At 40.7% G+C, this 14,322-nt stretch overlaps 1 protein-coding gene across 1 annotated transcript; it reads right to left on the bottom strand.

Annotated features, from left to right (window-relative positions):
- Positions 1-6,463: 6,463 nt before the first annotated feature.
- Positions 6,464-14,291, bottom strand: LOC119561804 (zinc finger CCHC domain-containing protein 7-like). Its single transcript, XM_037875283.1, has 3 exons — positions 14,155-14,291; positions 6,617-6,949; positions 6,464-6,563 (listed from the first exon to the last, which is right to left on the bottom strand). Exons 2-3 carry the CDS (start codon positions 6,791-6,793, stop codon positions 6,525-6,527), a joined length of 216 nt encoding a protein of 71 aa, XP_037731211.1. The 5' UTR covers positions 6,794-6,949; positions 14,155-14,291; the 3' UTR covers positions 6,464-6,524.
- Positions 14,292-14,322: the final 31 nt, after the last annotated feature.

The raw sequence follows: 14,322 nt of genomic DNA, 5'->3' as shown, positions 1-14,322 counted from the left end.
CAGAGCATCGGTTGGAAGCGGTACGTGAAGGACAAGTGGGTCAACCAGGAGGCACGGACTTTGGACCCGGAGTGGAGAGATCCAGCGGGCCGTGCGCAAAAGGGAAATAACGGTTCCCGGAGGCCCTATATAAGGCCGCAGAGCGCTGGCAGCTGGATCAGTCGATCACAAGGAGTCAAACCGTCAAGATCACTCAGATACCAAAGTGAACAATCAAACAACCAGATAATCTACAAGGGAGCAACAGCAAGTCGAGTCGCCAGAGAAGCAGCGCCGCGGGAGCCTACGAGGAGCGAGATTGCTACGTCGAGACGTTCGGGATTGGGATACCGAAAATCTCCGAATTGAGACGCAGGTAGCTGAGATCCAGAGGGCATCACACGGCTAGGTCAAGGCGTTCGATTAACCCTGTCCACAAAGTCCTGGCGTTACGCCTGGAAAGAGTATAACAAGCCAGAAGGGAGAGCGGTCGATCGGTAAGGTCTCGAGTGGAATTGTCCTGGAGAGCCCTACGGATTCGACTTGCGAGGTCCCGGAGCAGCGTGCCCGAACCCCGAGTATAACAAGCCAGAAGGGAGAGCGGTCGATCGGTACGGTCTCGAGTGGAATTATCCAGGAGAGCCCTACGGATTCGACTTGCGAGGTCCCGGAGCGGCGTGCCCGAACCCCGAAGCGAAGTAAGGCGCGAGGCAGCTTCCTGGCGTTCCGCCTTGACTGTCCGCGCGGGCTGAGCAGAAACCCCAGTGGGACCATCCGGGACAGAGCAAGGGACAGGCGGCGGTGTATCGAAAGGAGCGATCCTGGACAGCGCAGCTTCTGTTCACCCTAGTCTGAGAACGGTGACGCTTCCCTAAGCCCGTACGGCCGATACCCCTCGCGAGTCCGAGTCGGTACCGGCAGTCACCAAGTCACCCGTGAGAAGCGAACAGCTAGCGAGCGTCTTCAGGGAGCTGCGAGGATCTTCAGGGAGCGGCGAGGATCTTCAGGGAGCTGCGAGTATCTTCGGGGAGCTACAAGGCTGGAGCACCGAGTCATCAATGCGAGAGGTCGTCGAGTCAATCAGGACCGTCGGATGCACCGAAGGTCACAAGCAACGAGTCAAGGCCAACCAAGCGACTAAGACACTTGTAATAATATACCCGCAATAAACCCAATACGAACCCGTGAATTCTGTGCTTTCTCACTGAGCTACTGGGCGGTCACGTTAATATAAATTTGGTGGGACGAACACACAATATACTGAGCTAGCCGCACGAATCTCGTAGCGAGCAGACCATAAAAATCAGTTCGTTACAGTGATTTCTACCCAGACAAGATATACATAGCTTATTGTGATATGTGAATTGCCAACGTTTGTCGACACTCAAGGACTCAGTAGACTTACAATAGTTGCAATAGTATTCGGATTTTTCAACTGTCTTGACTGGACTTGAGACTATAAGTGTTTTTTCTTTTGATTTATTCTGACCGAATCCGACCAATGTCGCTGCTTTTATGGTTTGACCTAAACATTCGTAAAATACAATAATCTTCGGCTCTTGGGACTTGATTTTTTTAAAATGTTTTATAACGGATATTCTTTGAGAAACCTGAATTTTTTCAAGAATTTCCTCAAACAGCAAATTGTTACGAATCTGTTCAATATCATTGAACGACAGTAAAGTTTGAATGAGATTAGTAATCATATCATAAAAAGTGATGAGTCCGTCATATTTATCCTCTTTGATTACAGGAAAGGCACGAATTTTATCTATCATCATTTTCACGACATGACTACAGTCTCCAAATCGATTTCTTAATATGTCATTTACAATTTGTGGCACTAATAGAAGTGATTGTACACATTCTTTGGCTCGCCTTGTCAGTGCTCTTCGCAAGCCATTCATATTTTCGTAGTCGACCCCGACTCCCGTCGGGAAGAAATGTGCCACTTCGGCGGCACTTCTAGGAGTCACTTCTGTTAGTGTCGCCGAAGTCACTCCTGGAAGTGTCGCCGAAGTGGCACATTTCTTCCCGACGGGAGTCACTTCCACGATCCGAATGCGATATCGACGAAGTAACTTCTGGAAGTCACTCAGAAGTGACTTTACATATGCCTGTAGAAGATATCTAGAAGAGTCTTTCCCAATTGCAAAATCTTGAAGAAAAACATATTTTAATACCCGTTACTCGTACAGTAAAAGGGTATACTAGATTCGTCGGATAGTATGTAACAAGCAGAAGGAAGCGTTTCCGACCCCATAAAGTATATATATGTTTCAGCAGAGTGCCACGCCCACTCTAACGCCCATAACGCTTAAATTTGTCTACCGCCGGTAGGTGGCGCATTTCAATCTCGCTTTGCTGCTTGCAGATCTCCATTTCCCTTTGGTCCCTTTAGCTGAGTAACGGGTATCTGATAGTCGACATACTCGACTATTGCGTTCTTCATTGTTTTTTATACTTTCAACATTTTGCATTTATTTTTTGTATAAGGACTTTGTCCGCTTCTATAGAAGATCCCTGGCGTGTAGGAAATTTTGCTGAACAATGTTATTTAGGTCCAGCTCCGACATAAGAAATTTACTAATAACCATTTCTAAAAGAAACAGAAACAAAAATGGTTTTTTGTTCAGTCAAAGTAAAAATAAACTAGAATACATTACCTTTTACAATGAAATATGTTGAGAATCGTTGGATGCTGGGTTTCTCCGCAGTTACACGCCAAGTAATATCTATAGCTAGCTTGTCCGTAAATAGCTTTAAATAATCGTACAGCTCACGATAAGCACGTAATTTCGCACCCTTTGTTGAGAGGGACACTTAAATATGTTAAGCAATTCAAAACATTTAGAAAAAAACGAAGCTATATTTTGTAAACGCACAAATTTGATACAAAACCGCACTGTCCACAGACAAATCGCGCAACGAAATGACGCTCGGGCGAAAAACAATAGGAAGACCCGAGAAATTTTCCGAAAAAAGGGGTAACGGAAAATTACCGCGACCTCTTTTTATCGCGTGTTTTACCCACTACTATCGTCTTTCTATCGCGCAGAAGTGTCTCAGGAGTTACTTCTTCGCGATCCCTTCGCGATCGCCTTTCTATCGTCCAGAACCGACTTAGAAGTGACTTCTATGCGATGTATGTATATTTTGTTTTTGTTAAATGTGTTCTATCGTGTTTCTATCGCGCAGAAGTTACTAAAAAGTAACTTCTGGACAACAGGCGATAGAAATATCGCCCTTTTGCTTGCAGGGATCACGCTCGGCAACACATACACACTTGCAAGTTTTGGCTGATGAAATTGCGCCCTAGTTTCGCGTAATCCATGTGCCGTTCAGGAGGCAAAGAAGGACCATTTGTTGGGGTAATTACCTGGAAACGGTTATACCGATTCAGGATTATGGGGCTCGAAAGACCAAGTTCTAGCCCACACAAACCACAGTCGTTGTAGTCGTCGAATGGACTGTTTGATTAAAAACACCCTTTTTCTGCTGATCAGTTTATTTTTAATTTTTTGCAGTATTTGAGCTTCTTGCTCTTGTCCACTGGTGTTCTTTTTTTCACGCAAGTGGCGTCTCTTCTTTCAGACGAGAGAGACCAGCTTTCAATCGGTGGTACATACAAGATTTTTATAACATTTTAGTATTTCTATTCCCTTGCAGAGGGTATAATGATTTCAGTCAGAAGTTTGCAAAGCAGTGAAGGAGACGTTTCCGACCCCATAAGGTATATATATTCTTGATCAGCATGACTAGACGAGTCGATCTAGCCATGTCCGTCTGTCCGTCCGTTTCTACGCAAACTAGTCTCTCAGTTTTAAAGCTATAGGGCTGAAACTTTCTTTTGCAGGTAGTATATAAGTCGGAACCAGCCGGATCGGACAACTATATCTTATAGCTCCCATAGGAATAATCGGAAAATTTGTGGGAAAATAATATGAAACAAATTATAGCTTCATTGTTTTTTGACATATTATCTTATACTATTGGGAATAATTTTTTTTTTATTTTTAAATTTAATAATTACAACTGCAAGGGTATACAAACTTCGGCTTGCAGAAGTTAACTTCCTTGTTTTTCTTAATATAATAAGTTCGTTAACAATTCAATTTAATGTACTGAATCAACAAATCTCATTTAGGAAAAAAGTAAGACATACGAGCTATTTTATATTTAATACTTGTTGAAAATAATGACTTCTAAAAGTTTTGTGAAATACAGCAACATTAGCGTCATTGACTTACAGATTTTTTATAATTTCCATCAATATTTCATGAATTTTCCACTTTGAAAATACGATAAAAGGGCACGCACACAATCAAGTTTTTGCACAATTTTTGGCACTCTTTTGTGGTATTCGTAATGGTTCAAACTCTTTAACAAACAAATCTGCTGCTTAAGTGGACTTAGTCGATTTGTTTAACTGTATAGATTTTCCTCGGCTTAAACTGTTACTGTTTAACAGGTACTTCCACCGCTTTTAACTGTTTCTTTTTAGTTTTTACTTCGTTCTTCGTTGCGGCAGTTTTTCGATGTGTTAAGGCACAGTGTTTCTCTTTGTTCTTTTACTTTATCCCGTACGAGCCCCAAATAATTTGTAGGGAATTACAAATTAAAATTTTTGTTTCTGGTATAGTAAAGTAATTTAAAGAAATAAAGGTTTCTTATTTAAACTCCACGACTTTAACTCTATGGATGACACGACTTCCTCTGACCCATATCCAATATCGACTGACTTGTTTAAAGTTGTAAGGCGTCATTTTTGTTAGGAAGAGCGTGATGGATATAGATCACTCTGATGAAAAGGGATAGGAACTGGTTTGCGTTTTTGGCTGATGAAATATGCTATGAGGTTGTGGAAATCTGAACGGTGTGTCCCCATATGAAATTAAATAGCCTGCTGTAAGTCCCTCAATATATCCATATCCAACTATAATGTCATCCATATATTCAAAAACTTTTTCTCTTTAAGCAAATCGGAAAAAAATCTTGTTTACAAAACGTTGAATTACTGCTGAAGCATTTTTATACCCGTTACTCGTAGAGTAAAAGGGTATACTAGATTCGTCGGAAAGTATGTAACAGGCAGAAGGAAGCGTTTCCGACCCCATAAAGTATACATATTCTTGATCAGGATCACTAGCCGAGTCGATCTAGCCATGTCCGTCTGTCCGTCTGTCCGTCCGTCCGGATGAAAGCTGAGATCTCGGAAACTATTAGAGCTAGGCTATTGAGATTTGGCGTGCAGATTCCTGAGCTTCTTACGCAGCGCAAGTTTGTTTCAGCAGAATGCCACGGCCACTCTAGCGCCCACAAACCGCCCAAAACTGTGGCTCCTACAGTTTTGATGCTAGAATAAAGATTTTAACTGAAATGTATTGTTCTCATCAATACCTATCGATTGACCCAAAATTTGCCACGCCCACTTTAGCGCCCACAAACCGCCCCCAAACTTCAAAAAATCGTAAATATGAACGTGGATATCTCGGAAACTGTTAAAGATAGAGAATTGGGATCTCAGATTTAGATTCCGTAGCCTTGTACGCAGCGTAAGTTTGTTACGCGAATATGCCACGCCCACTCTTATGCCCACAAGCCGGCCAAACCTATGACGCCCACAATTTTCATGCTAGATAACTAATTTTAACTGAAATGTATTGGTCTCGTCAATACTTATCGATTGATCCCTCTAACGCCCATAACGCTTAAATCTGTCTACCGCCGGTAGGTGGCGCATTTTAATCTCGCTTTGCTGCTAGCATATCTCCATTTCCATTTGGTCCCTTTAGCTGAGTAACGGGTATCTGATAGTCGAGGTACTCGACAATAGCGTTCTTCCTTGTTTATGTTGAATTGTTCCTTTATCCAGGTATTCATCCAACAATTTTTTGAGCGGGTGCCTTTCACTATATTATAGTCGCCTAGGTGAACAACTGAACGGTTTGGTCTCATAGTCAATATCATTACCACAGCTATAATCCGGAAATAGATCACCAATTACCATGAAGTTTAACATATCCTCTTTAAATCATTCTTCTTAGGCGTTCTTTGGCAGATTTTCAGTCATTTTTCCTGACAGTTGCTCTTCAATACTCTCTTTTCCTAACAGTCGTTTCTTAACAGTCTCTTCTCTTAACAGTTGCTTTTTAACAGTCTCTTCTCCCAACAGTTGCTCCTTAACACTCTCTTTTCCTCTTTTACTTCTTAGCGGTCTCTTTCTGACTTGTATTTTTTTGGCGATCCGCAAACCAATTACTTGCCGATTTCGAAATTTCAAGAGGATGACCCTTCGTCGTATAAACAGGTTCAAGTTGTCGGTGTTATTATTGAAAAGTGAAAAGTGTCAAAGGTGTCTAAATTAATGCTCAATCCACAAGTTTCCATAAAATCGCTCCCCAAAACTGCATCATGGCCCATGGACTCATCAGCGACGATTATTAAATCAAAATGAATCTTTATTTCTGTTTTTATGATAAAACACGTCTTCCAATAACATTGAGTTGGCTCTTATTTATACCATAATTAATAATATACCATAATTATAAATGATAACGCGCTCTCAGAGTCTTTGAGGTATTCTGCAATGATTGGTGCATTAAGAAAATAAGCAAGCAATTTTTATAGATCTTACATAGTTGTTGTTGTCACTAGCGCTCTTCCTCTGAGGACATTGTCCTACGAAGTGCCCCATTTCTCCACGGGCGAAACAGGAACCAGGAGTCCTTTTTGGCTTGCGGCAATCCTTTGCAAAACGACCGTTGGAGTAGCAGTTTCTGCATCGCAGTTCGTTGTTCTCAGAGACCTCCATAAATGGCTTCGGTGCTGTGTAGTTTCAATTGGCCTCGGAAGGCAAATATTAGCGAAGGCTTGCTGCATCTGCTCCGGGTTGGCGAATCGTTGGATGTGGGCTTGAGCCGTCGACAGTCCTAAAGCCATATTTTTTAGCTGGACGACCGAGTATCAGCTGAAATTTACATCGTAAATGGTGTAGATTTGAACCACTAATGATTTTGTGAAAGGAATAGGTTTAACCGACTAATTTTTTATATATTCGCACGTCCGCTTTATGCCATGGCTCACAAAAGAATGACTAGCTTTAATGCTTACAAACTACCCCTCCATATCCCTTCCCCATATCCCATAACCCTCTAGCTCTTATAGCTTCTGAGATCACAGCTTTCGCACGGACAGACAGACAGACGGACATGGCTAGATCGACTGGGCTATTGATGCTGATCAAGAATATATGAAGTCGGAGACGCTTCCTTTTATCTGTTACGTACATACTTCTCCCCGAATAACGGGTATTAAAATTTAACCGAAATGTGTTGTTCTCGTAAATACCTATCGATTAACCTTAAAAAATGTTGCCAAAATGTTACGCCCTCAGAAATTATCAAAGCTAGAGTTGGGATTTTTAAATTTATGTTCTTTAGGTTTAGGTTCGTAAGCAGCGCAAGTTTGATACGCTAATGTGCCATGCCCACATACCGCCCAAAACGGTGGCTAGTCATTTTAATTGCTAGAAACTACATTTAAATGAAATATATTAATTTCGTTAATACCTATCGATTGACGAAAAGCGTGGATAAAAGTTTTCCATGCTTACAATTGCCCATATATTAATATCGCGTGTAGGAGGCGCTACACAAAATCGCTTTGCTGCTTGTATTTATCCATCTCCCTTTTGATCTCCTTAGCTGAGTAACAATTATGTGATAGTCAAGGCACGCGACTATAGCGTTAATATGTGTTTTTGTTTCATATATTTTATTGGATTCTTATAACTTATTCTTCTACATGTTAGAAACTTTTTGGGGTAACAATATACCCTTTTGAGTAAAGGGTATAAATAACGCAAGAACGCAGTTCTGACGAACTGTTGGTGTTGCAACACTGTGGACGGCAGTACACATAGTGGCGAAGCGCGCAAGAGAGCGTGCGAAGACAACTACTATATATAGCCGCAGAATTGAAAATCTGCCATTATGGTCCGATCGTAACCCGTGATACACCAATCGAAAGGTATCGCAAACTAAACAGATTGCATACCAAGACTTTCGAAATATAGATTTGTTTTGAGAAAAGGCGGCGATATTGTAAAAGTAAACATTTAGAAAAATGGAGCTGCTGTATACGGTGGGAATAAAAGCCCCCGACTGTTAAGCTAGTTTTATTCTTGCTAAGAATACGCGTCGAATGACACCTCATTTGTTGAAATTCGATGTACCGCTCAAAAGTAATTCAAAAAACAAGATTTTCTTCTTCTTCCCAAACTGAAAATGTTTGTCCCTTTGTTTGTGGGTTTGTATGCATCCCATCTTAGTTTTAGGGTTTCGGAAACCCAATGGGTGTATTAAGTAGCTTGAAATAGAAAACTTTTGTTCTACGACTTTTGGAAAAACCCGCTAGTTTAGCGGAATATCAAAAAAAAGCCAAATTTAAAATGCTTATCGTATCTAAACAACTAATGCTACAGAAACGTGCTATATATCTCTGAAAAGATAATTTAATTTGCAAAATACTCTTTACTTACTATGTAATTGTAATACAATTGTGACGAAAAATGATATTACATTCGATAAAATAAATAAGCTATATTAAATTTATGTATTCGGCACGCTACAACAGAAAATGTACATGTAGGTAAATAAATATTAACTTTTGCGGGCCGAAATCATAAATTTAATATAGTTTATTTATTTAATCGAATGTAATATCATTTTTCGTCACAATTGTTGATATCAGAAATTTTTGTTAAAGGCGCGTTCGCCACTACTTTCTACCTCGTTAAGAGGTGTTTTTGTTTTATTCATATACAGCTGCGGCAACAAAAATAGCACCAATGTGTAGGCAATTTTTCTTTGTGCTACAAAATAGTTATTTTTTGCAATATTTTTATTCTCCTTGTAAGGGTAAGTAGGGTTACATATTTACTAACTAAAATAAAAGTATTTACGCTCACAATGCGGATGGTTTTTAAAATTTTGATACATTTATCAAAAATTTATCAAATTTATGCGGCAACAAAAATAGCACCACTTAAAAAAAAGGCTTAAAAAACTTTAAAATAAAGCGATTTGAATATGTTTTTTTTATTGATATGTATGTGTTTATACATCTTAAGGTAAAACAAGGAAGAACGCTATAGTCGAGTACCTTGACTATCAGATACCCGTTACTCAGCTAATGGGACCAAAGGGAAATTGAGATATGCAAGCAGCAAATCGAGATTGAAATGCGTCACCTACCCGTGATCTCAATATATGGTTAAGTGGGCGGTAGACAGACTTAAGCGTTATGCGCGTTAAAGTGGGCGTGGCAAACTTTTTTTGGATCAATCGATAGGTATTGACGAGACCAATACATTGCAGTTACAATTTTTTACCTAGCATGAAAATTGTGGGCGCCACAGGTTTGGGCGGCTTGTGGGCGTTATAGTGGGCGTGGCAATATTTTTTTTGAATCTATCGATAGGTATTGACAAGACTAATACATTTCAGTTAAAATTTTTTATCTAGCAAGAAAATTTGTAGGCGCCACAGGCTTGGGCGGCTTGTGGGCGTTAGAGTGGGCGTGACATATTCGCGTAACAAACTTGCGCTGCGTACAAAGCTACGGAATCTAAATCTGAGATACCAATCTCTACCTTTGATAGTTTCCGAGATATCCGCGTTCAAATATACGATTTTTTGAAGTTTGTGGGCGGCTTGTGGGCGTTAAAATGAGCGTGGCACTCTGCTAAAACAAACTTGCGCTGCGCAGGAATCTCAGGAATCTGCATGCCTAGTCCCAGTATTGTAGCTCTTATAGTTTCCGAGATCTCAGTGTTCATACGGACAGACGGACATGGCTAGATCGACTCGGCTAGTGATCCTGATCAAGAATATATATACTTTATGGGGTCGGAAACGCTTCCTAGTATACCCTTTTTTTCTACGAGTAACAGGTATCAAAATATTATTCTAAAGCAACAAAAACGACCGACCTGGACGTCACTAGACGCCAGAATCTTTCCTTGGCAAAATGGTTGTGTGCCTCTTTCAAAATAGCTCAAGGGCAGTTTTTTTTCTTCGGTTTTGCATTAAAATTATAGTTTTCTAACATTTCTGCAAAGATTTTCGATGAGTTTAAGATCTGGGGCTTGAAAGGTCCCCATTAAACCATTTAGTTTAAGGGTTTTGATACTTTAGACGACTCTCTATGAGATTTTTATACCCGTTGCTCGTAGAGTAAAGGAAAATCATAAAATCATCAGAAAGTATGTAACAGGCAGAAGGAAGCGTTTCCGACCCAATAAAGTATACAAGGTGAGTTCCAAAGTAAAAAGGACTTTTTGAATCTAGTGCCCTCTAGTGGCGCCATCTATATGTCAACTGGTGCGTTAGAATCTGCTATCGTTTATCACCTTCCAGTAAAAATTTCATGACATTTTATCTATTGGAAGTGAGGTTATTGCGTTTTAAGTGTCAGTATGTTTTTGTCATCGGTGCGAAAATGAGCTTCGAACAAAGAGCCAACATTAAATTTTGTTTTAAAATTGGTAAAACTTTTACCGAAACGTTTCAATTGATGAAACATGTTTATGGCGATGATTGCCTATCCCGTAGCAGAGTGCACGAGTGGTTTCAACGTTTTCAAAGTGGTCGTGAGGACATAAATGACGATGAACATGTGGGCCAACCAAAATCCGTGATCACCGAAAATTCCATCGAAACTGTGCGTGAATTCATAAAAAATCAGCCGAAATCATCATTGAAATTCATGGAAATAGAATTGAACATCTCCAAAACATCGATTTATCGCATTTTGACCGAACATTTGGGCTTACAAAAGGTGTGTGCAAAAATTGCTCAGAATTCAACATTCGAAGGACATCATTAAAGAGGCAAAAAAAGACCCGAACTTCCTTTACAAGATTGTGACTGGTGACGAAACGTGGTGTTTTCAATATGATCCCGAAACGAAACGCCAGAGTGCTGAATGGAAGGCGCCGGACGAGCCGAAACCCAAAAAATCGCGCCTGGAGAAGTCAAAAGTGAAGACAATTTTATGATTCAAGGGTATTGTCCACAAAGAATTGGTTCCACCCGGCCAAAACGTTAATGCGGTATTCTACCTTGGAGTTTTGAAGCGTTTGGTGCGCCGTATTCGACGTGTTCGGCCCAAATATCGCAAAGATGGAAGTTGGCGTTTGTTGCACGATAATGCGCCGTCTCATCGATCGACGCTTGTGTCCGACTATTTGACCAAAAATCACATTTTAACCATCAACCACTCCCCGTATTCACCTGATATGGCACCGTGCGACTTCAACCTTTCCGGAAAAATGCATTTGCCGATGAAAGGAAAGCGTTATGCAGACGTAGAGGCCATTCAAAAGGCTTGCACCGGCATTCTGAAGGCCATACCGGGCAACGAGCTAAAACACTCGTTCGACATGCTTTTGAACCGTGCAAAACGCTGTATTAAAGCAGAAGGAGACTATTTTGAATAAAATAAATTGATCTTGCCGAAAAAACTATTTGTTCTGTCTTTTTTTTAAAAGTCCTGTTTACTTTGGAACTCACCTTGATCATTCTTGATCTAGCCATGTCCGTCTGTCCGACTGTCTGTCCGGATGAACGATGAGATCTCGAAAACTATGAGAGCTAGGCTATTCAGACTTGGCTTGCAGATTTCTGAGCTTCTTACGCAGCGCAAGTTTGTTTCAGTAGAGTGCCACGCCCACTCTAACGCCCACAAACCGCCCAAAGCTGTGGCTCCTACAGTTTTGATGCTAGAATAAAAATTTTAACTGAAATGTATTGTTCTCATCAATACCTATCGATTAATAGAAAAAAAGTTTGCCACGCCCACAAACCGCCCACAAACTTCAAAAAATCGTAAATATGAACGTGGATATCTCGGAAACTATCAAGGATAGAGAATTGGGATCTCAGATTTAGATTCCGTAGCCTTGTGCGCAGCGCAAGTTTGTTACGCAAATATGCCACGCCCACTCTAACGCCCACAAACCGCCCAAGCCTGTGGCGCCCACAATTTTCATGCTAGATACAAAATTTTAACTGAACTGTATTGGTCTCGTCAATACCTATCGATTGACCCAAAAAAAATTTGCCTCGCGCACTATAACGCCCATAACGCTTAAATCTATCTACCGCCGATAGGTGGCGCATTTCAATCTCGCTTTGCTGCTTGCATATCTCCATTTCCCTTTGGTCCCTTTAGCTGAGTAACGGGTATCTGATAGTCGAGGTACTCGACTATAGCGTTCTTCCTTGTTATACCCGTTACTCGTAGAGTAAAAGGGTATACTAGATTCGCCTCGCCCACTATAACGCCCACAAACCGCCCAAAACTGTGACTCCTACAGTTTTAATGCTAGAATGAAAAATTTAACTGAAATGTATTGGTTTCGTCAATACCTATCGATTGATCTAAAAAAAAGTTTGCCACGCCCACTTTAACGCTCACAAACCGCCCACAAACTTCAAAAAATCGTAAGTATGGACGCGGATATCTCGGAAAATATCAAAGATAGAGAAATGGGACTTCAGATTTAGATTCCGTAGGCTTGAGCGCAGCGCAAGTTTGTTACGCGAATATGCCACGTCCACTCTAACGCCCACAAACCGCCCAAAGCTGTGGCTCCTACTGTTTTGATGCTAGAGAAAAAATGTTAACTGAAATGTATTGCTCTCGTCAATACCTATCGAGCCCACAATGTCCATGCTAGATTCAAAATTTTAACTGAAATGTATTGGTCCCGTCAATACCTATCGATCGATCCAAAAAAAAGTTTTCCACGCCCACTCTAACGCGCATAAAGCTTAAGTCTGTCTACCGCCCACATAACCATGTATTGAGATCACGGGTAGGTGGCGCATTTCAATCTGGCCTTTGGTCCCATTAGCTGAGTAACCGGTTTCTTATAGTCGAGGTACTCGACTATAGCGTTCTTCCTTGTTTTTGGTTTATAATCGTGGTAAAGCTTCCAAAATAAATTAATTTTGTATTACGAATAAAATTGCGTCATAATTTCTGAGCTATCAAAGTTTACATGTTGATCCTGTATGGCTTTACATTATGATATGGTACCATTACTATAGTACGAGACATGCCCATACCATGATACTTGCTTCACTATTATTATTCTTTGCAAATGTGAATTGGGGACTCAATTTTATTATACCCGTTACTCGTAGAGTAAAAGGGTATACTAGATTCGTCGGAAAGTATGTAACAGGCAGAAGGAAGCGTTTCCGACCCCATAAAGTATATATATTCTTGATCACGATCACTAGCCGAGTCGATCTAGCCATGTCCGTCTGTCTGTCCGGATGAACGCTGAGATCTCGGAAACTATTAGAGCTAGGCTATTGAGATTTGGCGTGCAGATTCCTGAGCTTCTTACGCAGCGCAAGTTTTTTTCAGCAGAGTGCCACGCCCATTCTAACGCCCACAAACCGCCCAAAATTGTGACTCCTACAGTTTTGATGCTAGAATGAAAAGTTTAACTGAAATGTGTTGGTTTCGTCAATACCTATCGATTGATCCAAAAAAAAGTTTGCCACGCTCACTCTAACGCTCACAAACTGCCCACAAACTTCAAAAAATCGTAAGTATGGACGCGGATATCTCGGAAAATATCAGAGATAGAGAAATGGGATTTCAGATTTAGATTCCGTGGGCTTGAGCGCAGCGCAAGTTTGTTACGCGAATATGCCACGCCCACTTTAACGCCCACAAACCGCCCACAAACTTCTAAAAACCGTAAATATGAACGTGGATATCTCGAAAACTATCAAAGATAGAGAATAAGGATTTTAGATTGAGATCCCGTAGCCTTATACGCAGCGCAAGTTTTGTATGCGAATATGCCACGCCCACAAACCGCCCAAACCTGTGGCGCCCAAAATGTTCGTGCTAGATACAAAATTTTAACTGAAATGTATTGGTCTCATCAATACCTATCGATTGATCCAAAAAAAAATTTGCTACGCCCATAACGCTAAAATCTGTCTACCGCCGGTAGGAGGCGCATTTCAATCTCGCTTTGCTGCTTGCATATCTCAATTTCCCTTTGGTCCCTTTAGCTGAGTAACGGGTATCTAATAGTCCTTGTTTTTTTTTATGTTCATTATATACAACTTTTTATGTACTTACAAATATTAAAAAAAAACTTCAACTTGATAGGCGGCTTAAACGGGACCTACTTGCATTTATGCAGAAGACTTTTTAACAGTTATGGGGTCATTGCAGCTTTCGCACTGCGTGCTATTCTTTTGTGTTCATGTTTAAGGTAACTACTTATCATTATTTTAAATAATTCGA

This window comes from Drosophila subpulchrella, unplaced genomic scaffold (assembly GCF_014743375.2).
Source record: "Drosophila subpulchrella strain 33 F10 #4 breed RU33 unplaced genomic scaffold, RU_Dsub_v1.1 Primary Assembly Seq37, whole genome shotgun sequence".
Classification (NCBI taxonomy): domain Eukaryota; kingdom Metazoa; phylum Arthropoda; class Insecta; order Diptera; family Drosophilidae; genus Drosophila; species Drosophila subpulchrella.
Note: the sequence above shows the minus strand (reverse complement) of the source record. Positions and strands in the feature narration are given on the sequence as shown.